The 24193-nt window shown below is 42.9% G+C and overlaps 1 protein-coding gene across 3 annotated transcripts in view; it reads left to right on the top strand.

Annotated features, from left to right (window-relative positions):
- The window catches only part of usp28 (ubiquitin specific peptidase 28), a 64702-nt gene extending 41018 nt beyond the window's left edge, over positions 1-23684 (top strand). The window contains exons 13-26 of one of the 3 annotated variants that reach the window (XM_078533010.1): positions 503-685; positions 851-1068; positions 1332-1402; positions 2110-2338; positions 4089-4289; positions 7517-7656; positions 10137-10328; positions 11831-11926; positions 15282-15460; positions 16564-16642; positions 18127-18206; positions 19593-19716; positions 21718-21913; positions 23252-23684. In XM_078533010.1, coding sequence (XP_078389136.1) covers positions 503-685; positions 851-1068; positions 1332-1402; positions 2110-2338; positions 4089-4289; positions 7517-7656; positions 10137-10328; positions 11831-11926; positions 15282-15460; positions 16564-16642; positions 18127-18206; positions 19593-19716; positions 21718-21913; positions 23252-23427 — 2164 coding nt within the window. In that variant the 3' untranslated portion in view covers positions 23428-23684. The remainder of the gene's footprint in view (positions 1-502; positions 686-850; positions 1069-1331; positions 1403-2109; positions 2339-4088; positions 4290-7516; positions 7657-10136; positions 10329-11830; positions 11927-15281; positions 15461-16563; positions 16643-18126; positions 18207-19592; positions 19717-21717; positions 21914-23251) is intronic. The other 2 variants (XM_078533011.1, XM_078533012.1) reach the window with 2 other exon arrangements.
- Positions 23685-24193: the final 509 nt, after the last annotated feature.

Here is a 24193-nt window from a genome sequence, read left to right as displayed (position 1 = left end):
GTAGGATGCAAAGCAAAACTCGGCATTTATCATTTTAGAGAAAAATACCTTTTTCTCTTATGTTCTTTGCCAGTGTCTTGGTAATAGATCAGTAATAATACCAGAAGTGAGGGTTAAAATTATGGAAGGGTTTGTGACAATAGATGTGGAGAAATATTTTCACGTGAGGTAATCCGAAACGGGGGGGGGGTCATAAATATGCAAAAGTCACTAATAAATCTAATACAGAATTTAGGATAAATTTCTTTATCAAAGGTAGTGGTTGGAATGTGAAAATTGCAACCCCAGGGAGTAGTTGAGGCAAATAGCATAGATGCATTCAAGGGGAAGCTAGAAAAGTAAGGAAAAAGGGATTGAAAGTTATGTTAATAGGGTAAGATGAAGGTACGGTGTGAGATAGTTCGTGTGGAGTATAACAGTATCATGGACCAGCTGGATCAAATGGCCAGTTAATTCTATGTAAAGGAATTGATATTTTTCCTATTTTTGTCCTCTATTTTAGGTATATGAATTATGGATCTGGCCCTGAACGTTACCCCTTGGCAGACATGCTACAGTATGTCTGGGAGTTTACCAAGACTAAACCATCATGTGTGCCCCCCACTCAGGACATTGTGGGCACACAACCAACGCCGGCAACGAGACCTCACCCTAACACTAACGTGGCCTCAGCGATGCAAATCAGGTAATTCTGTCGGGTTGAGGGTTGCCAATTCAGCAACCTGCTTTCTCCTGGATAGTGCCAAGCTTCTTGAGCGTTGTTGCATCTGCACCCATCCAGAACTGAATTTAGTAGCATTAAGCCTGTTAACACATATATGCTCATGACGGTAGTTCATTTTCTCTTAAGCCCTTCAGAATCGCCGATTGCCGAGGCCCCTGAAACCTCAAGTCCCCCGAGCACACCCCAACCACAACGTGCAACTGTGCACAAGCCTTTCACCCAGACCAGGCCTCCCATGGAAATGCCCGCACACCCTGCACCCCGACACATCACGGCAGAAGAGCTGAAATTCTTCGAGAGCTGCCTTCAGCGTTGGAGGGCGGAGGTTGAGCGAGATATTGCAGGTAATCAGACTGAGACCCAAGCAGAAATCTCTGTGACTCGCCCGAAAGGACTAGTGTACTTGCATGGTAACCCGATATCAGAACGAAATACTTCAGATGCTGGAAACCTGAAATAACAACAGAAAATGCTGGAAATGCTCAGCAGGTCAGACAGAGTTAACATTTCAGGTTGATGATCTTCATTAGAACCAGATATCTAAGGTTGACTTTAGATATCTCACCCAACCACCCTTTTAATTTGCTTGTACTTTTTTTATTTGAAGATCTAAAGGAAAGCATCTCTCAGATCACACAGTCAATTGAACAGATGTACATGGACAGCTTAATGTGTCAGGTAATGACCAAAGTCACAATTTGCTTCTCAGGTACATGTAGCAATCAGCAACTCAGGTGAAAAAAAAACTAGACATTGAGCTCCTCTTTTGACCCAATGCAATATGGCAACAATGTGATGTTAAAATGACCCATTCAGGCTTGGCAGTTCCTAGATTCAAATCCCTTAACCCTCGCTGAATCAGCCAGTCTCAGCTGGAGCTGTGATAGCCCAAGGGCACTGTCAGGTCAAGTCGCAAACAGTAGTGGTGGTTAAGCAACTAGTTAGGTGCAATAGTGGTTAAGCAATAGTTAAGCAACTAACAGAAGGAGGAGGTTCCATGAGCACCCCGATTCTCGTGAGTACCAGAGACAAGGCCTGAAGCATTTGGAACCATTTAAGCCAGACATGCCGATCAGCATGGTGCCCCTTGGCTTCTTCCTGAGGATGCCACCATCAAAGATGTCAGTCTTGATTCAATTCAGTTCATTCCACTTGATATTGAAAAATGGTTAACCCTAACTTAGCCATAGCACAGAGCTAGTTATTCCACTAAGTTGGGAAAAGGTTTTGGGGTCAACTATAGTGCACTGTTGGTAACTATGGAGATGGCCGAGCGAGCATGGTACATCAGGGTCTGATTTCTTCGGTGTTAATTGTTGCTCTGCCGATGGGCTTTTGGACTTTTTGCTTTAGAATGGAGTGACGCCTCCCTGTCTGTCAATTAGGTTCCTTATCGACTTCACGCAGTGCTTGTGCATGAAGGTCAGGCTTCAGCTGGCCATTATTGGGCATACATCTATGACCACAGCCAGAACATGTGGCTCAAGTACAACGATGTCTCGGTAGCAGAATCATCATGGGAAGAGCTGCAGCGAGATTCATATGGAGGGTCGCGGAATGCCAGTGCATACTGTCTGATGTACATCGATGATAATTTACCACAACTCATTGGAGGTAAAAGATGGGCCATTCTACTCTTCTATGTCTCTTTTGCTAATTGTGCTTATCCAGGTGAACAGTCATTGCCACTGTAACTGTAGCTTGCTGACCTAGATTGGCCCTCAGTCCAGCAACACCTTGAGTTTAAAATTCACATCCTTGTCTTTAAAACCTTCCGTGTCTCCTGATCACTGTGACCTCCTTCATCCCTTCAACACTCCGGAATATCTGCATTCCTCCAATTCTGACCTCTTGCGCATCACTAATTTAGTTACCCCACCATTGATGGCCATACCTTCAGCTGCCTAGACTCTAAACTCTGGAATTCCCATCGTAAAGCTGTCTGCTTGTCAACCCCTCTCCCTCTCTCTCCCCTTCCCTCCTTCCCACCCTCTGCTAACATTTATTGCATCTCTAGTTGCCCTTGAAGGTGTTGGTGAGCTGCCTTCTTGAACCGCTGCAATCCATGTGGTGTAGGTACATCCACAGTGCTGTTAGGGAGAAAGTTCCAGGATTTTGACCAGGCGACAGTGAAGCAACGGCGATGTATTTCCAAGTCAGGATGGTGAGTGACTTGGAGGGGAACCTCCAGGTGGTGATGCTCCCATCTATCTGCTGCTCTTGTCCTTCTAGGTGGTAGTGATCGTGGGTTTGGGAGGTGCTGTCTAAGGAGACTTGGTGAATTCCTGCAGTGCATCTTGTATATGGTACACACTGCTGCTACTGTGCATTGGTGGTGGAGGGAGTGAATGTGGTGCCAATCAAGCGGGCTGCTTTGTTCTGGACAGCGTCCAGCTTCTTGAGTGTTGTGGGAGCTGCACTCCTCCAGGCAAGTGGGGAGTATTCCATCACACTCCTGACTTATGTCTTGTTGATGGTGGACAGGCTTTGGGGAGTCAGGAGATGAGTTACTCGTCGCACGATTCCTAGCCTTTTGATGATCTTGTGAAGCACCTTGGATGTTTCCTATATTAAAGGTGCTATATAAATGCAAGTTGTTGTGGTGGAAGATTCTCATCAGCTGAAAATCCCTTTGGATCAATTTCCACTGGAGACATTAAGCACCCTTAAGCATTTCAATTCAGTGCCCTATTGTCTTGAACTAACCACCATATGCCTGGTGAATTAGTGGTCCATGAACTATTTGAAGAAGAGCAGGATGTTTCCTGACCCCCTACCCAAGATTCCTTCCTCTGTCAAAACCATCAAAACACAGCCACATTGGCGTAGACATGTGATGGCACATTACCTGTTTTCAAGTGTGCCACCTGCACCACATTGATGGTTTAATAGTTGAAATTAGTTTAAAATTGGCCAAGTAGCTGCGGAAGCTGCCATCCTTAGCAGAATACTCATGAGAAACCTATGAAAGGTTGGCATTCGTGAGGATTTCTTGTTTACAAGAGCATCAGAAATAGGAGTGGGAGTAGGTCATTCAAACCTGGAACCTACTGAACCATTCAATAAGATCATGGCTGATCTTCTCGATCGACTCCATTTTCCCCCCCTTATCCTCCATGTGCAATGATTTGTATAGTGTCAAAAATTTTGTCAATCTCAGTCTTTAATAGACTTAAAAACTGAGCATTGACAGGCCTCGGGGATGTGGAGTTCTAAGGATTCCCTCTGAGTGAAGAAATTTCTCCTCATCTCAGTCCTAAATGGCCAACCCCTGGTTCGACCAAGAACGCAATGCAGTTGAAATGTTCTTACCCTTTGTTTTAATCCACATGCTGAAAAATAATTTGTTTTATCCAAATCACAGAGGAGACAGATGTGGAAACCGGACAGATTTTGAAAGCCATCCATGCCCTGCCTCCTGAACTCAGGCAGTACGTTCGTGAAGACAACCAGCACTTTATGCAAGAACTCGATGAGTGGAATGAGGAGCAGGTTCGAAAGATCCCGCAAAAGGAGCTTGTCCCCGCGGCAGAGGTCCAGGAGCCTGTGGCTGCTCTTAAAGAAGGTATTTGTCTTTTTATCGAGGTAATCAAGGTGAAAGGGTGCGGGCTACAGAGCAGGACGTGAACAGTGTCACACCATAGGATGGATGTCAAGGCCCTGGAGAGGGTGCAGAGGAGGTTTACTAGAATTGTACCAGGGATGATTAACTTCAGTTATGTATAGAAAATTGAAGCTAGATTTCTCTCTTTAGAGCAGAGGGGGTTACGGGGCGATTTAATGGAGTTGATCCAAATTATATGGTGTTGTGAAGGGGTATACAGTGAGAAAATGTTTCCATTGGTGGGAGGGTCACTAATGAAAAAATACAGATTTAAGGCAGTTGGAAAGGAAGTGGGGAAAATGCGAATTTTCTTTAGTGCACAAGTTGTTATGATTTGGAAGACACTACCCCTGAAAAGGCAGCAGAGACAGGTTGAATAGTAACTTTCAAACGGAAATTGGATAAATACTTGGAGGAAAATTTTCAGAGTTGTGGGAAAAGAGCAGGGAAGTGGAATTAATTGGATAGTTCTTTCAAAAAGCTGGTACAGGCATGATGGACCACCTCCTGCACTGCGTTGTTCTATTACCCATGTTGAAAAGAGTAGGAGAGAAACTAAAATAAAGGAATAACGATTAGATTTTACTAAGCCCTGAAAACCAACCGGAAGATTGGAAGACCGAAGGAGATAAGGCGATCCATAATTCTGAGGTAAAAGGAAAGAATGAGTTTGTGTGTCTTGATTGCAGAAGCACATGGCTAATTGGAGCTTGAAACAGTATCTTGCATTGAGGTAGTGCTCCTCAGACACAGGAAGATGCCTGAGGCAAAGAGGAAAACTGAAGAGATGGTTTTTGGAAGTGGACAGTAAGGTGGCAAGGCAGGAGGAACTGGGAAGAGAATTCCAGAAGGGATGCAATAGCTGAATGAGCACTGATGGAGAGGAGAGGAATTGGAGGAGCAGAGTGGCCATCAGGGGCTGAAGGCAGGAGATCACCAAGGTTGGGTGGGGAAGGGATTTTGAAAACCAGGACAGAAATTTTGGAATGGGTTTGGAGAGTATTGGAGGGAGTGTGGGTCATAGTGTTGACAGAGGAAGTTAAATCTTGAGGGGAGAAAAGCATGGGCTCTGGTTTCCATGGCAGGCGGGAAGACGTGAGGTGGACGGTATGACAGAGGTCGAAGTAACGGAGAGGACATTGAGGAGGAAACTGAGCTTGAGCGTGAGCAGGATGCTGAGGTGGTGCATTTCCTGACCCATCTTGAGATGGCAGCAAGGAGCTGGATGAATTTCAGGTCTGAACTGAAAAGAATAGCTTCAAGAAGCAGTGTAATGACCATAAAGTGGAGGTACAGAAAGGAAGGTTGCACTAGCAAGAGTGAGCTTGGAAACTGGGAGATAGGTTGTTCATCAGACTACAAAACTGTAATTTCAACAAGAATTAATACTTCTCTACATATAGTGACACCAGTATTCCCAGCCATAATGGAGATAATTGAGTATTTTCCCCATCAGACTCTTGGCAACATTGGTGTTATATTTGACCCAGAGATGAGCTTCTGGTGCCACATATTGGTGCCTTCATTAAGACCACCAGTTTCTACTTCTGTGCCATTACCCATGTTCGCACCTGCCTCAGCCTATTTGCTGCCTCATTCCAGCCTTTGTTAGCTCTGGACTCCACTATTCCAACTCACTCCTAGCTCTCACATTCTAATCTGTGAGCGTGAGGTCATTCAAAACCCTGCTGCCCATTTTCTAACCTGTACCAAGTGCCGTTCACTTATCACCCCTTTGCTCACTGACCTACCTTGGCTCCCAGTCAAGTCTCATCTTGATCTTAAAATTCTCATCCTGTTGTCAAATCCCTCCAAGGTCTTGCCCCTCCCTATCCAATTTCCTCCAGACCCATGACCCATCTGAGGTATGTGCACTCGTCTAATTCTGGCCTCTTGAGCATTCCCTACTTTAATTCACCTTTCATGGCCGTGCCTTCAGTTGCATAGGTCCTAAGCTCTGGAATTACCTCCTGACACTCCTCCACCTCTCTACCTCACTTTCCTCCTTTAAGGCATTCCTTAAAACCTACCTCTTTTGGTCACCTGACTTAAGGTCTCCTTATGTCGCTCATTGTTGTATTTGGTTTTATTGTGCTCCTGTGAAGTGCCTTGTTTTATTATATTAAATGCTATATTATTTGCATAATATATACATATATTTATGTGTATACATATATCCTATATTATCAATCGCACCTGGAAACCACATTGCTGTAAGCGACTGGGATTGGCATTATCCTTTGCTGGAGAAGTCACTGTGCTTTTATCAAGAGAAATTGCTACAAGTTTCAGTCATGAGTACTGTTTACTGTGATTCTTTTTAAATAGACTTTAGTGGTCCTGTTTGTTGTCAGAAAAAAACACTGCACCACATATGGAAATTTTAGGACAGGTGACCAAAAGTTTGATTGTTGAGGTAGTTTTAAAGAGGCCAGCATTTATTGTCCATCCGTAATTACCCTTGAAACTGAGTGGCTTCCTACGCCATTTAAGAGTCAGCCATATTGCTGTGGATTTGGAACCACATGTAGGACCAGGTAAGGATGGCAGATTTCCTTCCCTAAAGGACATCAGTAAATCAGATGGGTGTTTACAACAATGACTTTAATTCCAGATTTTTATTGAATTCAAATTCCACCATCTGCCGTGGTGGGATTCGAACCTGGACCCCCACAGCATTTACCCTGGGTCTCTGGATTACTGATCCAGTTGTTGAAGGCATGACCGACGATGGTGAATGATGAAAATCAGAGTCGTGCAAGGGGCCAGAACTGAAGGAGTGCAGAGATCTCAGAGGGCTGTAGGGCTGGAGGACATTACTGACCAGGAACACAGATCAAAACTATTTTTCTTTATAATGCAAAATGCAGAGCTTTCCTGTGCATCTCTCAAATTTCTAATAATGTTAGCCTTAGAATGGATGTCAAGACTCTGGAGAGGAAGAACACGTTAATATTACATGTAAGTACACATCAAATTCTTTCCAGATGCTGATAAACGTGTCCCTTAATTCTGACACATCCTGTTTTGTTTTATATAACTGAAATCCTAAGGCTCTGAATTAAAATTTTCAACCAAAATGACTCAAATTCTTAACGCTCTTTTGACATATCAGTTATTGCTGCATTACCGTATGTAAGGGCCGGTGATATTCTATCCCAGTTTTTATTTTGTTCTGTGCCCCACAGAAGAGACTGTAACCTGCCAGCGGAATGCATGCTCTGCTTCTGCCAAGCATGCTGTCATGGTGAAGGAGCAGACCGCCCAGGCTATTGAGAAAGCTGCAACCTCTTATGAGAACGCTGGTGCAGAAGCTGCTTTGAAGGAGGTGAGAGAGCCTGAGTTGTACATGGCCATTTCCTTAGCATCTGCCACACTGTAGAGGTTTTAATAGAAAAGTACAAGCGCAGTCCTTAAGCAGTTTAGGCGTGAGCATAGCCACATTGACAGTGCCATTTAGCCCCTTGAACCTGGTTCACCAGTCAATGCGATCATGGCTGATATACTTCCATATTGGTAAACTAAAATATATCAATCTCAGATTTAAAATGAACACACTGGCATGAATTGCTATTTGCAGAAGAGTTCCAAACTTCTAGCACCCTTTGAACATAGAATATTTTCCTAATGTCACTCCTGAAATGTTTGGCTGTAATTTTTTGGCTATGCCTCCTAGTCATAGAAACTCCAGCCAGTAGTTTCTTTTGCTCTACCCTTTCTGTTTCACTTGATATCTTGAAACGTTTGATCAAATTGCCTCCTTAACCTTCTAAATTCCATGGAATATAACCCTATTTTGTGTCATCTTTCTTTTTAATTGGATTCTTGGAGTCCAGATATTATCCTGGTCAATCTAAACTGCATTCCTTCCAACCATGTCTGGTTTCCTTGGTATTCCAGTCCCTTGAGATAAAGGAAAACATGCTCTTAGCCTTTTTGATTGCTTTTTGTACAAAATGGCTTTTAGCGATTTGTGTAGGTGGACTCCCCAATCTCTACGCTTGGAGGGGAAATACTAAGTTATTTTTGGAAGCACTATCAGGTTTTTGATAATATGGTGATTTTACTTTTTAAAAAAATAATTTTATGAAGAGAATGTCCATGGGCACCATAATGGACTGATCCACCAATCCTTTAGACAATGTGTTAAGCTGAAGAGCTGTTCTTCTGGTAGAGATGGGTAGCAAAGATTCTACTGCATTATTGGAAGATTTCTCCCAGTATCCTGACTAACATTCCTCCCAAAACAAGAAACAGATTAACTGGCCGTAGAACTTGTTGCTGTTTGTGGGATCTTGCTTTGTGCAAAATGGCTGCAGCACATGTTTGTATATCAACCTGTGCTCTATTATTCTAAGAACCATGTGACTGTGTTTTGAAGTAATTCAGTCAGCTGCTGCACTACAAAGGGAAGGCTGCATTGTCAGAAATGTTGTCCTTCAGCTGAGAAGTTCTGGTGGTTCAGGCAGACTTTCAAGTTCACATGACCACAATGGAAATGGAGCGGAAGCTTCTCCTGGTGTCCTGGTCAGGATTCCCCTCTCGTCCAGCACCGCTGGAAACTGATTAACTGGTCATTTGTCTAGTAAAACAACCTGGGCAAGTGGGCTGTGAGACTTGCCTGTCCAGAGGCATTCATTGCAATTAAAAGTAAAAAGCAATTGTATGAGAAGTACCTTGAGGTATTTCTGAGGAATGTGACCAGAAGTTATATAAATACCAGGCAAGGCTTAATGCAGTGCATTGGTGTATAGAGATGGCAACGTTTTGGTGGGTGTACGTGGGGGAGGTCAGAATCACAGGACACTGAACTTGCCTTGCACAGGGGAGTCATAGTTGAACAGGATTTCACATCCACATGAACCATCATTTAAGATGTGTTTAATTTGTGTGCTTGGGGCCATTTAAACAGGGATTAATGAGCGAGTGGAGGAACTGAGGCAAGGTCTGACTGCACTGAGCAGTGATGTGGATGTTGAGCCACGCCTAGCTGATCATCTAGTTCATTTCCAAGAAACGTCTTTTGGCAGTTTCGTTTAGGTTGTAAATTCCACTCCTCTGCTCAAAGAAATGGTTCCTTCTTTTCTTCAACCTGTACTATGGCACCGTATCCCTTCACAGTCCTGTTCTGGTGTCGGCCCTTCGTGTGAGCGAGACGGTAGGAGCAACATATCTGAATCTAATCTAGTCCCCATCTAACATCCACATACATTTTTTTCTTATTGGGGCTGGGCTGCCAAATTCACCATTTATTCCCTAATTTCTTGGAGAAGGTTTGGTGAGCCTTGAACTGATGAAGACCATTTGGATCCCAGCTTTTTGTAGTGCTTTCGGTACAACTTGAGTGGTTTGCTCGGCTGTTTCAGTGGGCAGTTAAGAGTCAATGACATTGCTGTGGGTCTGGAGTCACAAATAGGCCGCACCGGGTAAGGATGGCAGATCTCCTCCCCTAAAGGACTTTAGTGAACCGGTTGGATTTTTACTAACTTCATGGTCACCATTACTTTGAATAAATTCACAAACTGCCATGGTGGGATTTGAATTCCTGTCTCCAGACCATTAGCTCAGGCCTCTGGATTACTCGTCCTAGAAGGACCGCAACACAATTGTGCCTAAACACAATGCACTTACTCCTGCTCATGGGGCGTGTTTGTATTTTACACCAGTATTAACAGGTGCACTCTGTCCTGCTTAACCTGATCATCATTCTTACCTGCTTCTATCTTCTTTTCCTCCTCTTCCCTCCCTCCCTCCCCTCCCTTCCGTCCACTTTCCTTTCTGCTCTTTCCCCGCTGTTGGCTGAGCTAGTCAGATACAGAGCAGGAAACCAGGGAAACTGAAGAGAAGACTGAGCCTGAGCCTGAGACTGAGCCTGAGCCTGAGCCAGCCAGAGAGCAAGAACAGCAGCCTGAAAGCACTGGTACCCAGATCTCTGAGGTGGAGATACCTAATGTTGGAAAGGTTATAGTTCGACATGATGCTGATGGCTACAATGAGGAGGTACCAAGTCAACAGGGAGACCTTATAAGCAGCTGAGCAACGTTAACCATATTTTGCTCAAGGAAACCAGTGTAGTGTATCTGTGGTCCCTGAATTACCTTAAATGTGACTCAGATTAAAATTAAGATTGGTCCTCTTAATTTTAACACCTGTGTGAACCTGTTGTGCCTTTGCATCAGTTCTAACCCTGTGCAGTGTAGATCAGGTGTGTGAGCGAGCCCAGAGTGAGATTCCCTCCTTCAGGATGTCTTGCTGCTCATCATTCCAGTATCAGGTTAGGACCCTCGCTCCAGGTCCTGGCTGTGTTCACACTGTAACTGCGGTGCCAGTGTGAAGTGAGACTGTTTTGTACTGTTGCTGCAGTTGGGTGATGTAAATTTGGAGCCTTGAAAGTTCAAAAATGCCATGGTATATTTTAAAAGTTGGGAGAATGCTTTTTAAGGCTACTGCAAATGCAGAAAAGTTTGCGAGATTCCATCTTTTTTTATTTTCAATGCTTTGTTTTACTCCAGTGCAAGGTACAATATGTTGACAGTTGTCCCACTGTTTATGCCCCTCCACAAGTTGTGCACCACTGGGCTTGGGATTTCTTCCTGCTGCTCCATAACTTGTCTTCTGCAAAAGGACAAGACCAGTTTTGGTTTTCGCACTGTCCAATTCCCCCTTGCCAACCCAACCTGTACACTAGAATGTGCATCGAATCAATGAAATGCCTCATTTTCCTCTCCTTTTCCACAATGCCTCGAGAATGAATTAATATTTCACCACCTTGTCACACTGTGTGTTATGTCAGAGGCAAGCGTTGCTACTGTGTGGTCTTCAAATTTGAAAGAGTTATCCATTAAACCCCATTTCCCCCCACCCTTTCCATGTAATGTTGCATTCATTTTCTTTCTGAAGTAGTTGTCCACACCCCTTCGAACAAATGGGGAACTCCATTGAACTCTTCATCCACTGCTGTTTCTGATAGTGCCCCCTTTAAATACTGGCATAGTCTTGAATAGTGCAGAATAAAAAATGTTAATTAGTCTTCAGTACAGAATTATGAAGAGGCGGATATAGACACACACATCTTTTAAGAATGTAGATACAGGGATAAGCCATACAGCCCTGAAACCATCTCTGCATTTTTGGCCATAGGGTATTCGTAACTTCAATTATTCTTCCTTTCTCCATATCCACTAATGTCCTTACTTTATCTCCCCTACTTTTTAAACGCTTAGCTGATTCTCAATCTATGTGCTTCTGGACAGGGTACTCAAATTCTCCCCACCCTTTCATTTTACAAGTCCCTGATTGAAAACCTACCTTCACAGTCCTGGTCAAACTACAGACAGACTCTTAGCTCAAGACTCCCTTCACTGACGTCCGTGTGTAGTTGCTGTTAATTAATGATTTTGTAGTCTGCATGAGACTTGAGTCCTGTATTTCTCTGTGGTTTGATGACCTTTCTCTCTTTGTCTATTCCTGATGTTTTTCCTCCTTCTGCCCTCTTGTGGCAGGAAATGTTAAGTCCGGCAATGCAAGGCATCATCCTGGCTATTGCCAAGTCCAGAGAAGTCTATGATCGGGATGGTGCTGAGGCAGGGCTAATTAAGGTATATACTATTACGTACTTTGCTGGTCTTTTGCTTCGCTGTGAATGCAACTTCGCAGAGGCTTTTTATGCTGACTTTCTGCCTTGGCTTTGTACATTTCATGTGAATTTAATGTCTTCTGATATCTTCCAACTCCCTCTATTGCAAGCTCCACATGCTGAGACAGTCTCCTACACAAAAATACAGCACAGAAGGAGGCCACTCATCCCATTTGTGCCTGTGCCAGCTCTTTGAAAGTTATCCAATTAGTCACACCCCTGCCCTGTTCTTTCCCCATAGCCTTGTAACTGTAGCTCCCCCTCAAATATTTATGCAATTCCCTTTTTCAAGTTACTTGCCTGGCATCAGCATGTGCAAATACTGACCAAACAATCAGGGTTAGAAAGACTAGCTGATTTCTTTTCCTCTCCCTAGTCTCAATGATGCACTTGTTGACACTGACTCTTGTGGCTGCAACCAGCTAACTCAGTATAAAAATAAGGGATTAAATCGAATACCTTCAACTCCTGCAACTTGCATTTATAGTTCCAAAATACTTCACAAGAGTGTTATCAGACAAAATTTGATACCGTGTCACATGAGGAGCTATTAGGACAGGTAACCAAAAGCTTATTGGCCGAAGTGATAGATTTTAAGGAGCACCTTAAAAGTAGATCGAAGCAGAGAGGTTTGAGGGGGGATTTCCGGAGCTTGGGGCCCAGGCATCTAATGGGGGCAGGGGCATTGGGGGTATTGTTGCCAGAAATGAAAAAAAAAAGCTAAGAACTCGTTGAATGAAATTACTCCTAAATATTAGCACTTCCAAATATGCATGATTGGTAACCATGGCACCCCTCTCTCCACCCTCACTGTTGAATTCAACTAATTCTCAATCACAGAAAAGATGTTTGGTGGTTAGGTATCATAGAACAAATGGGCTGTCAATTTAGACAAAGGTGATACAGTTTTGGTATTTTTCCTTTAGATGTCACTGGCATGTGAAGTAAATACTCAGTTAAGTCATTTTCTAAAGCACGTAGAAGATATGGGCCATCAGTGCAATAGCTTCTGCGCTACAACTCGTGGTCTAGACTTGTATCCTAATGAATAAAGCAGATTAAGAGGTAATCAAATGAGTTGATTGGGCAGATAGAATAACTATTTCCTCTGATGGAGGGAGTTAAGTGCAAGAGGACAGAACCTTAATGTTAGAACCAGGTCATCCAGGGATGATGTCAGGAAGCACTTCACGTAAAGTGTAGTGGAAATCTGGAACTCAAAAGATTTTGTAGTTGGGAATTAATTGAAAATTTCAAAACTGAAATAGAATTTTGTTAGGCAAGGGTTTTGAGCATTAGGGAAGCAAGGAGAGTAGGCAGAGTTTAAGATACAACCACGATCTGATAGAAGGTGAAACAGGCTTGATGTTCACTTTACCTTGTTGGCATTTCTAATGAATATAATATTAAACTTCAGGAAATTGAATGAGTCTAACGATTCATTAGTTCTGCAAAATCAGAGTTGATTTGGAGTGTTGTTTTCACTTTGCACTGACACAGCCTGTGTCATCTGAATTGGGTCTCCAGGCCCACACTGGGTCTGAAAGGAATGGGGTTTCCTCACACCAGAGAATCTCACTTTGCTTCACTCCAGTGTTTAGTCGAGTCCTGACTCTGGACTCAGCTGCACATGCACTATCGATATAGCGTTTGTGCAAAGTGAAATCACCATGTACAAATGCAGCAGTTGTAGCATGAATGAAGTCTAGCTGGACTTGGACACTTTGACAGTGTTTCCCTTTCTCGACCCATGCTGCAAATAGCGCAATTAAATTTTACACACATTTAAATTGTTAATAGGGCCTGTTGCAGGGTGGCCAAGTTGTACTAATAGTGATAGAGTTGATCTGCAGACACTTCTTGGGTGGAAACATTAAGTTTATTTACAATACACTCAGCAGCAACTACACATGTGCTTTCAACTCCAACTCTATCTCTACGCTGACTGCAGAGGTAGCTCACGCTATTTTCCTATTGGTTACTACAGATCATGTGATCTTGCCTAACAAGCATTATTCTTAAAGGTACATTACACTAAATAAAACCACAATTACTAGAGGATCCTTTTATTCTTTGTGAGAATCAATTTCTCAAACTAATCATTCCAAACTCAAGCACTTGTAGTGAGTGATTACAGGCATCCTTGATCACATCACACGCATATAAACATCTTAAGATGGAACTAATTCAATTCCATTAAGATATTAAACATGTATACTGATCCACAACAGTTAAGATGTTAATGAATCTGGTGAGCAATGACTATTTCTTAAGCCACAGCTTCATTATACATCTTTTGACATTGATACATGAGCCCTCTTATTAATGTGCTATCTCACAGTGGCTTTATTTATAAGGTTGGCAGCTTGTTATCTTGAAACAAATAAAACAAACAAATAAACAAATAACAACTAAAGTGTTAGAAGTTGGAATGTAAATGATATGTCCACTAAAATCAAGAGCTGTGTGTCAGAACAGAAAAGCACAGCTACGTTTCTCAGCGACTTGAAGGCTAGAACATAAGAAATAGGAGCAGGAGTAGACCATGTAGACCCTTGAGCCTGCTCCACCATTCAATATGATCATGGTTGATCTGTCTCAATTCCACTTACCCACCCACTTCCCGTATCCCTTGATTTCCCTGAGAAACCAAGATCTGTCTATCTCAGCCCTAAAAATATTTAGTGATGCCAAATTCTCTGGAGTAGAGAATTCCAAAGATTCACAAACCTTTGAATGAAGAAGGTTTTCCTCATCTCAGTCCTACATGATTGACCCCTTATCCTGAGACTATGCCCCTATGTTTTAGATTCCCCCTGTCAGGGGATAGAGCCTCTATTTCCACCCTCTGTTAGAATCTTGCATGCTTCAGTGACACCACCTCCCATTTTTTTTTAAACTCCAGAGAATATAGACCCAATTTACTCAGCCTGTCATCATAAAGCAGCCCCTCAACCCAAGAACCAATCTAGTGATCCTTCACTGTACCACCTCCAGTATATCCTTCCTTAACTATGGAGACCAAAACTCCAGATGCTATGGCTCTCAAGTCCCTTTGTCAGAGCTCGTGTAAGAGCACTTCTCCCCATTTTTGACTCGATCAGTCCTATAAAGAAGTTGTTGCTTGCTGCACAGTCCCTGCCCATTTTTCCTATTTTAAGATGATGCCTTGGACCTGTTGTGTACATTCCAGCAATCTAAAAAAAAAAATTATTCTGGGTTTTCACCATGCGAAATATTTTAGTGCTGAGTTGTATGTTTTCAATCTCTCGTTTCCCTCTCCACCACCGCCCCCCCCACCCCGCCCCCGCACCTAGGCATTCCATGAAGAATACTCACGACTGTTTGACTTGGCCAAGGATAAACCAACGCCCCAGAATGACCCCCGGCTCCAGCACGTCCTCGTTTACTTCTTCCAGAACAAAGCTTCCAAGCGGGTGATCGAGCGGACGCTCCTGGAGCAGTTTGCAGATAAAAACCTCAGCTACGATGAAAGGTAGAAATTGATTTAACCACGTGTGTGTCAGGCATACAACTGCAGCTTTCAAAGTCTGGTTTGGCACCCTTCATAGATCATCAACAGCAGCAATTTATATAGTAACGTAATGAAATGTCCCAAGGCGCTTCAGAGGATTGTTATAAAACAAAGGATGACACCAAGCCAAATCACCAAAACAAAAAGAAAATGCATAATCGTTTCATACGCTCAAAGTGAAGGGCATCAGTGTTGGAATGGGGGGTGATTTTCCTGGAGATTTTTTTTTGCACACAGTTTTAGCGTCAAGCCTCGCAAACCCTGCATGTACAATGCAAATTCAGAGTTAGAGCTTTACTTAATTCTGAAATGGAACTTCCTCCTCCTGGGATTTAAGTGGCATTTAGACCATAACTGGTTGATAAAGCAAAATTACGAATATTAGTGGAAATGCACAGTTAGATTGGGTATAGCACAGCAGAGATATAGGCTCATTGCATTCGGCCCAACCACCTTCCAAACCCACGACCACTACCATCTAGAGGAACTAGGGCAGCAGATAGATGGGAACACCACCACCTGGAAGTTCCCCTCCAAGTCACTCACCATCCTGACTTTGAAATATTTCACCGTTCCTTCACTGTCACTGGGTCAATTCCCTGGAACTCCCTCCCTAACAGCACTGTGGGTGTACCTGCACCACATTAACTGCAGCGGTTCAAGAAGGCAGCTCACCACCACCTTCTCAAGGGCAACTAGGGATGGACAATAAATACTGGCCCAGCCAGCAAAGCCCACATCCCATGAATGAATAAAAAAAACAATTGTAATATTTTCTGTTTCTCACATTCTCGTGGTCTTTGCTCTTTTTACTCTTAAGTTACTGGATAGTTTTGTGCTGTGAACTGCTGCTACCCACTGGAACTGTGTAAGAATTAATACACTTGGAATATAGAAGCTGACAGAGAAATGACCTTTTATTCTGTCAGACTTGCCAGGCTTCAAATCCTGCGGTGAAAGGACACAGTCTAACCCCACTGACTCATGTCAAAATGGATTTAAAAATCTTTAAGCTGAAACATCGCTTCAAAATGTAATCTAATCGTTTTGTGTTCAACTCGTAGGTCCATAAGTATAATGAAGGTGGCACAGTCAAAGCTGAAGCTCATTGGACCCTCCGATATGGACATGCAGGAGTACAAGGTGTGAATGCACTAGCCTGTCGTGTGATTTTTATTAGAGGTATTTTTGTAAACCTTAACATAGAAGGGAAAGGACAGATATTGAGCATTGTTGCACGTGCGTCCAGTATAACTGGGGCCTCATGTTTCCAGCTTTTACTGGAATGTTCCTGCTGTGTTTTTTTGGCCATGTGTTTTTTTTTGCCAATTAGGAAACCCATTTTCAGGCTTCCCTGAGAATCTCGGTGCCTTTTCTTTCTCCCCTGTGCTTGGTTTGTGAAGAGGTCCTGGAGTTGCTCACTAAGATAAAAGCAAAATACTGCGGATGCTGGAAATCTGAAACAAAAACAGAAAATGCTAGAAAAACTCAGTAGGCCTGACAGCACCTGTGGAGAGAGAAATGGAGTTGATGGTTTGAGTCCGATTGATTCTTCTTCAGAGCTACAGAGAAGTAGAAATGTGATGACATTTATACTGTTTAAGCGGGTGTAGCAGGTGAAGCTGGATAGAAGGCCAGCGATAGGTGGGGGCAAAGGAGAGATTGACAAAGATGTCATGAACAAAAGGACAAAGGGGTGTTAATGGTAGTAGAACTGGCTAAAGGAGGTGCTGATGCTGGCATTAAGGTAAGAAAGCAGAATGTGATAATAGTAAGACAAGGGTAAGCACTCTGGAAAGAACAACATGAAGAAGTAACAGATGGCCCTTGTGAGGGTGGGGGAGGGGGAGGGGGCGGTGGTGAGGGAAAAAAGGGATCAAAATGGGATAAAAAGGGGGGATAAAACAAAGAATAGATGAATGAAAATAAAAATGAATAAAAATAAGTGGATAAAAAATAAAAATTAATTTTGAAAAAAGGGATTAAAAAAGGGGTGTAGATAGAGGAGAGTGTTCATGGTCTGAAGTTGTTGAACTCAATGTTAAGTCCGGAAGGCTGTAGAGTGCCTAATCGGAAGATGAGGTGCTGTTCCTCCAGTTTGCGTTGAGCTTCACTGGAACATTGCAGCAGGCCAAGGACGGACATGTGGGCATGAGAGCAGGGTGGAGTGTTGAAATGGCAAGCAACAAGGGAGGTCTGGATCATGCTTGCGGACAGACCGAAGGTGTTCCACAAAGCCGTCACCCGGTCTGCGTTTGTTCTCCCCAATGTAGAGGAGACCACATTGGGAGCAGCGAATCCAGTAGACCAAATTAAAGGAGGTGCAAGTGAAGCACTGCTTCACCTGAAAGGAGTGTTTGGGCCCTTGGATAGTGAGGAGGGAGAAGTTAAAGGGGCAGGTGTTGCACCTTCTGCGATTGCATGGGAAGGTGCCGTGGGAAGGCATTTTCTGTTTTTGTTCCTGGAGTTGCATGTTGGCCTTATAAGCATGCTTTCACATGCAGTGAATGAGCACTGATGCCATCGACAACAGCAGCCACAATGGTCAGGATTGGTGGGCTCTTGGCACCTTTTCTCACCACATTTTGATAATTAGTTCAACAGTATGTTCCTGGTTTCATTTGCAGGAATGGCATGAGGACTACAGTCTGTTCCGGAAGGTTTCTGTCTATCTCCTGACTGGACTGGAGTGCTATCAGAATGGAAAGTATGTATTGAATGTTTCAAAAGCATGACATAACTCTTTCAGCTTGCTTGAAGAGCCAACTGAGCTTTCTGTGTCTTCCTGTTTGGATGTACAATGCCTCCCAGTTCTTTGCAAGTAGTGACACAAGCTGAGTTTAAGGCTGTAATTCAGACATGGGATATATCCAAATCTCTACTGGGCCTTAGTGAAATGGTTTGAGATGTCTTTCTGGAGGAGCTACTAGGGTAAGGAACTAGGGAGAAGTAAAGAGACCAAGGCCAAATTAATCCCTCCAGATACTCTTGGAGCTACTTAAAGATTGACTCAAATGGTATTATAATAGGGGCTGGAAGCAGGTTAATTGTCTATCCTTACGGCCAACAATTGGTGTCCAGTTGTGAGCCCATCTAAAGGTGAGGAAAAATTAAAACCAATATAAAGAATGAGTTGTTAGGAATTTGCAACTGCAGCTTCCTCTTTTAGCCCAGTCATGAGATTCTCACAGGGTCAGAAATTTGTGTAAGTTTATTTGGTAACTTATTTTTAATGGGTGTAGTTCATCTTTCCTAAAAGCCTAAAGTAGAACAGGTTCATTGTGTCTGCAGTTGACAGCGTGCCCTAAAATAGGGAGAGCGGGAGAGTAGGTGCAGCAAAAGAGGTTGAGGAGCAATGCAAGCAGCAAATACAGTTCAGTGCTGATAAATATTAAATATTGAACATTGGCCAAATGGAATCTTAATTACACAATAAATGGGATCAAGTTGGCACAGTAAGAGACTGAAGATAAAGGACTTGCATTTCTGTAGCACCTTTCATGATTTCAGGATGGTGTAAAGCGTTTTACAGCCAACGAATTACCTTTTGAAGGACAGACACTGTTATAATGTAGGAAATGTGACAACCCCAATTTACCCACAGCAAACTCCCACAAACAGCAATGTGATAATGACCTCAGATAGTCTATCTTAATAGTTTGGTTGAGGGACAAATATTGTCCAGGAGACTGGGAGAATGCCCCTGCTGTTCCAATAATGCGAAAGGATCTTTTATGTCTGCTGGAGGGGGCAGATGTTTAATATCTCATTTGAAAGCCAGCACCTTTTGCAGAGCAGCACTCTCTCAGTACTGCAACAAAGTGTCAACTTGGTTTAGATGTCCAAGACTCTGGAGTCTGACTTGCCTCTGTCAGATTCTTGTGGGTTCAGGAGGGCCACCAGTGAATCCTAACAAAAGAGAGAGCTTACCATAGAGATGAGATTTAATGGAAAAGATGTCGTATACCATAGGGAAGAGGTTTGATGGGCCGAATGGCTTTATCCTGCCCTCATTGTTCACGGTCCTTGTAACCATGGTAGGACCAGTCCTTTAACTGAAGTACTTGAACTAATATTTTGTATCTGTTTGCAGATGCCGCGAATCTTTGACTTACTTGGTCCATGCCTACCACAGCAACCTGAAGCTATTAAAGAACGGAAAGAACCGGGGGATTGATGAGACACTAATTGCATACTACAGGAGAAAGTGCCTTTTGGTCAGTTACTTTTTTTTAGAAAAGGGAGAATAAGTAAAATACATGGGGCGAGGTTTGGCACTTTTATTGAAAGCTTTAAAAATTGGGAAATATGCAACATCTGAAAGAGAAATGACAGGTTGATATTTCAGGCGTGGTCTTGTCAGACCCGAAATACTGATTATCCAAAAAAGTTAATCATTCCTCATCCACCAGCTATCAGTAGAGCTGTGCATTCCTTGTGTTCTCCAGTTCTTTTTCAGATTTTCAGTTCTTGCAGTTTTTATTATTTTTGTTGGTTTCCACTGTTGTTGCTTTCAGCCATTGTTATGGTGCTGCAAGAGGCCTTCATGCATCTCGAGTCTGTTCAAGGCTTAGGCTGTAGCTTCTGCAGATGAGCGGTGCTTACAGCATCTCTGTCCCAGCCCTGATCTGGACACCTGAAAGCTCCTGTCGAAAGCATTGGGTCCAGAATTTGCTGCCACAATAACTGCAAGTTTAATGGTGGAGTTATGGTAAATTATCCAGCATCTTGCGGGAAGGACCCGTTTGATTAGGGAATCATCACGAGATGTTGCACAGCTCTACCTTGTAGAAAGGTCAGCTCATCATCAACCTCCCCATAAGTTTCAAGACGTTGCTGCAGTTGCCCATTAATTTCCCATTAAACTCGCCGTACAAAGTTGAGACAGGTACTTAACTTTGTAAGGACCTTTTTACTGATGAGATTTAAGTTCCTGTAATACCAGTCGGCTCAGAAAGGGAACAATTAAAACTGTGGAGTCTCATTCCTACAGATAGTAAGATGTTGTTGGAGATCTTTATTATGTAAATTGTTTTCTTGCTTTTCTTCTCTGTCTCTCTCTCTTAACCAATCTTCCTTTTCCCCCTCGTTATTTCTTTCCGCACCTGATTTGACTTCTAACTATCCTATTTCCTTGTCTCTTCTCCACTTCTCTTAATTGTTAAATCTATTTTTTCTGGTGTGAAAGCGATTAAGAAAAATTAATTGAGAATTTTGGTGCTGGTATTTTCAGGTTAATCCAATAGCAGGCAGTCTCAATAAATACCAACAGTGATTAGGATATGGAATTCACTACCTCAGGGAATAGTTGTGACAAATAGCTTAGATGATTTCAGAAAAAAACTAGAGGAGCACATGAAAGAAAAGGGAATGGAAAGATATTCTGAAAGACCCAGATCAAGTAGATAGGATGGAAGGAGATTTGTGTGGAATATAAACATGAGGAAAGACTAGTTGGTCCAAAGGCCTGTTTCTATGATGCATATTCTATGTAATATGGCAACAGTTATAAGGCATTAACTTACAGCACAGAAGTAGGCCACTTGGCCCATAGATCCATGCTGGTTTTCATGCTTCAGAAGAAGCCTCCTCCTACCCTACCTCATCAACGTAACTTTTTCTATTCCTTTCTCCCTTGTATGCTTATCTAGCTTCCCTATGGAAAGTCCCACATTCTAACCAGCCTCTGGATAAAGAAGTTTCTCCTGAATTCCATTTAAGGCCTCTAGTTCTGGTGTCGCCTGCAATTGGAAACGTATTGTCTATGTCTACCCTATCAACCCCTTTCAGAATAGTGAAGACCTCTGTCTGGTCAACCCTCAGTCTTGTCATTTCCAACCCCCCCCCCCCAATAAAAGAGCCCCAGGCTGTTCAGTCTATCCTGATAGCTTTCAGCGCACCCATGAGCTCAAATACAGAGTGGAAGCCAGGTGCTCTCACAAGTGAGAAGTCTGCACAGAGTTTCCCTAGGAACACTTTTGACAAACCCCTGTTCTCTGAGTGACTGGCTAGAGAGTACCAGTTCAGCAGCCTGGAAGCAGGTATTTTGTCTGCTGTCTGTGCCAGGTAATAATCTTTGATGTAGACAAGTATCAGCAACACCGGCAAACCCAGAGGGGAAAAAAAATCTGCCTCATATTGAAGGTGTGAACACTTCAAAAATTGTGGAACCAATACATGCATTCCTTTCACTAATAATGTCCCACCTATTTTTGCAGGAGCTGAATGCCTGTGCAGCAGACTTGTTTGAAAGTGGCAATGAAAATGATGTAGCAGAAGGGTTGAGCATAATGAACGACCTGGTCATTCCGTGCATGCACCTGATAGTCACCAATGAGCTCTCCAAAGAAGACCTGGCTGCGGTGGAGATGATGAGAAACCACTGGTGCTCCTACCTCGGTGAAGACATGGATTGTAAGTCCTTGTGAACCATCTGTTCTTAACAATCGTATGGCACAGAGGGGGTCCATTTGGCACATCTCTTTCGAAGAGCTTTTCAAGTATTTATCCAACATCCTTTCAGAAGTTACTATTGAATTTGTTCCCGCCGCCCTCTCAGGCAGCACATTCCAACTCTGCATAAAAAAACTCATCCTTATCTCTCCTCTGGTCCTTTTGTCAACTAACTTAAATCTGTGTCTTCCACTTACTGACCCTCCTGCTGGAAGCCAATCTACTCTTAAAGATGCCCAATATCTTTGAACACCTCTGTTCTGAATAAAATAGGCATTTGTATTTGAGTCCTTGCTAGACTTTGGTTCTATTGTTGCCCAGACTACCATTCTTCTTATGATTGTAGCTATAAGGGGCGTCACAGCTGAGCTCAATCCTGTATTCTATTATATTCGTGAATTTCTTGTTATATTTGCTGTCATGACATAAAGTTGTTAGTCTTTCAACAATAGCTTACTCATAATTTGGACCTAAATGGTTTTACGCAACAAGATTTAATATATTGATTGATAATATTTTTATATAACTGTTCTACAGTATTACATTGACAACCTGGTATTCAGGCATACTTCAGAGTGATTAAGTTTGACCTATGGCATTAGGCTATGGACTGGCGACTTTCCCAAGACCTTTCTGAGATCTCTGCACTTCTCCTATTCTGGCCTCTTGCCGATCACCTATTTAACCACTCCACTGTTGGAGTTGTCCAACGCTCCAGTTGTCTAAACCCAAAACTCAAACTGCTTCCGTAAACCTCTCCGCCTTTCTACCTCCCTCTCCTCCTTTAAGGTGCACCTTGAAACCTGCCTTTTTGACCAAGCTTTTGGTCACTTGTCCTAATATATCCTTATGTGATTCTCCTAAATCAGGAAACTAGTCTCAAGCCTCACTGCAGGACTTGAGTGAGTAATTTAAGATGACACTCCAGTGCAGTACTGAGGGAGTGCTGCATTACTGGTGGTGTCATCTCTCAAATAAAATGTTAAGTCGAGGCCCTGTGTGCCTGCTGAAGTGGTTCAGGTAGATCCACAAGATCCTGTGGCATATGGAAAGAAGAGCAGGAGGTCATCCTAGTGTCTTGGCCAACATTCATCCCATCAACCAACCGTCACCAAAAACAAAATAACTGGTCATTCATTTTGTTCATGCAAAATTGGCTTCTGTATCTACCTGGACTTATAACTTCTTGGATGTGAATTGTTTTGGAGATGTCCTGAGTGTGTGTTTTGTTAGCACAGGTCTGTTCTTCATGCCCTCAAAATGCCTGAAATTGCACTGAAATCTAAATTTCTTCTGCAGCGCGACTACAGGAGAAACTCACCGAATTCCTCCCGAGGCTTTTGGACTGTTCTGCTGAGGTTCGATTCCTAAGGGAGCCACCGAAAATCCGGCCAAACTCGCCCCATGACCTGTGTAACAGGTTTGCTGCAGTCATGGAGTCAATTCATAGCACATCACCTGTCACAGTCAAATAGCTGCTACTCCACCGGATCAGAACGCACGATTGAAATTTTGAACACTGGACCCATTGAATTGTGTGGTCTTTGAGTGCCAAAGCCCTTCACAAGCATTGATCCTGCTGTTAATTGTCAATCACTGTTATCTGTTACATCAGGACTGGGGGGTGGGAGGGAACAGAATAGCAATGGTTCTGTGAAATATTGCGTGCCTTTATTTACATGTGAATTTTTACTTCGTATTTGTTGTGCAATAAAAACACTTTCTGTTTTAATTCCCTGCAGTGTGTAAGTACATTTTTTTCAATTGCATGTGTATTTGCGTGTTTTCACTTTTTAAAAAAAAAAAGAAATCATTAAAGCTTAGAGCCATGCTAACCACAACAGGAGGATGAAAAAAAACTTAGGAACAGGAGAAGACCATTCGGTCCCTCAAGTCTGTTCCACTCTATGGAGCAGGAGATATGGTTCATGCCCTGCTTTGGGTACGATCCTCATGGTACTGCCTTTTGCCTGACACCCTGGCAGGTATCCAGAGCTCTTGTGAAGTAAATATGAGTTCAGTATTTAAAGACTTTGCTTAATCAGCAGACAAGTTACTGGCTCTTCAGAGCATGTTTTGAAATCTTTCCATGAACCCTTGCTCTTAACAGTCTCCTGCTATTTGTTCTTTTTTTTTAACATCTGCCAGTATTTGCTTGTGGGTTTTGGTCAATTGATTCCACAAGGTTTGTGGTTCCTAGAGGTTATAGAGCAAAATAGCCTTATGCTTGTTTTCAGATCT

The sequence above is a fragment of the Cetorhinus maximus genome, chromosome 2 (genome assembly GCF_964194155.1).
Source record: "Cetorhinus maximus chromosome 2, sCetMax3.hap1.1, whole genome shotgun sequence".
NCBI lineage: Eukaryota > Metazoa > Chordata > Chondrichthyes > Lamniformes > Cetorhinidae > Cetorhinus > Cetorhinus maximus.
The sequence above is the reverse complement of the archived record's forward strand: the minus strand, read 5'-3'. Positions and strand labels throughout refer to the sequence as shown.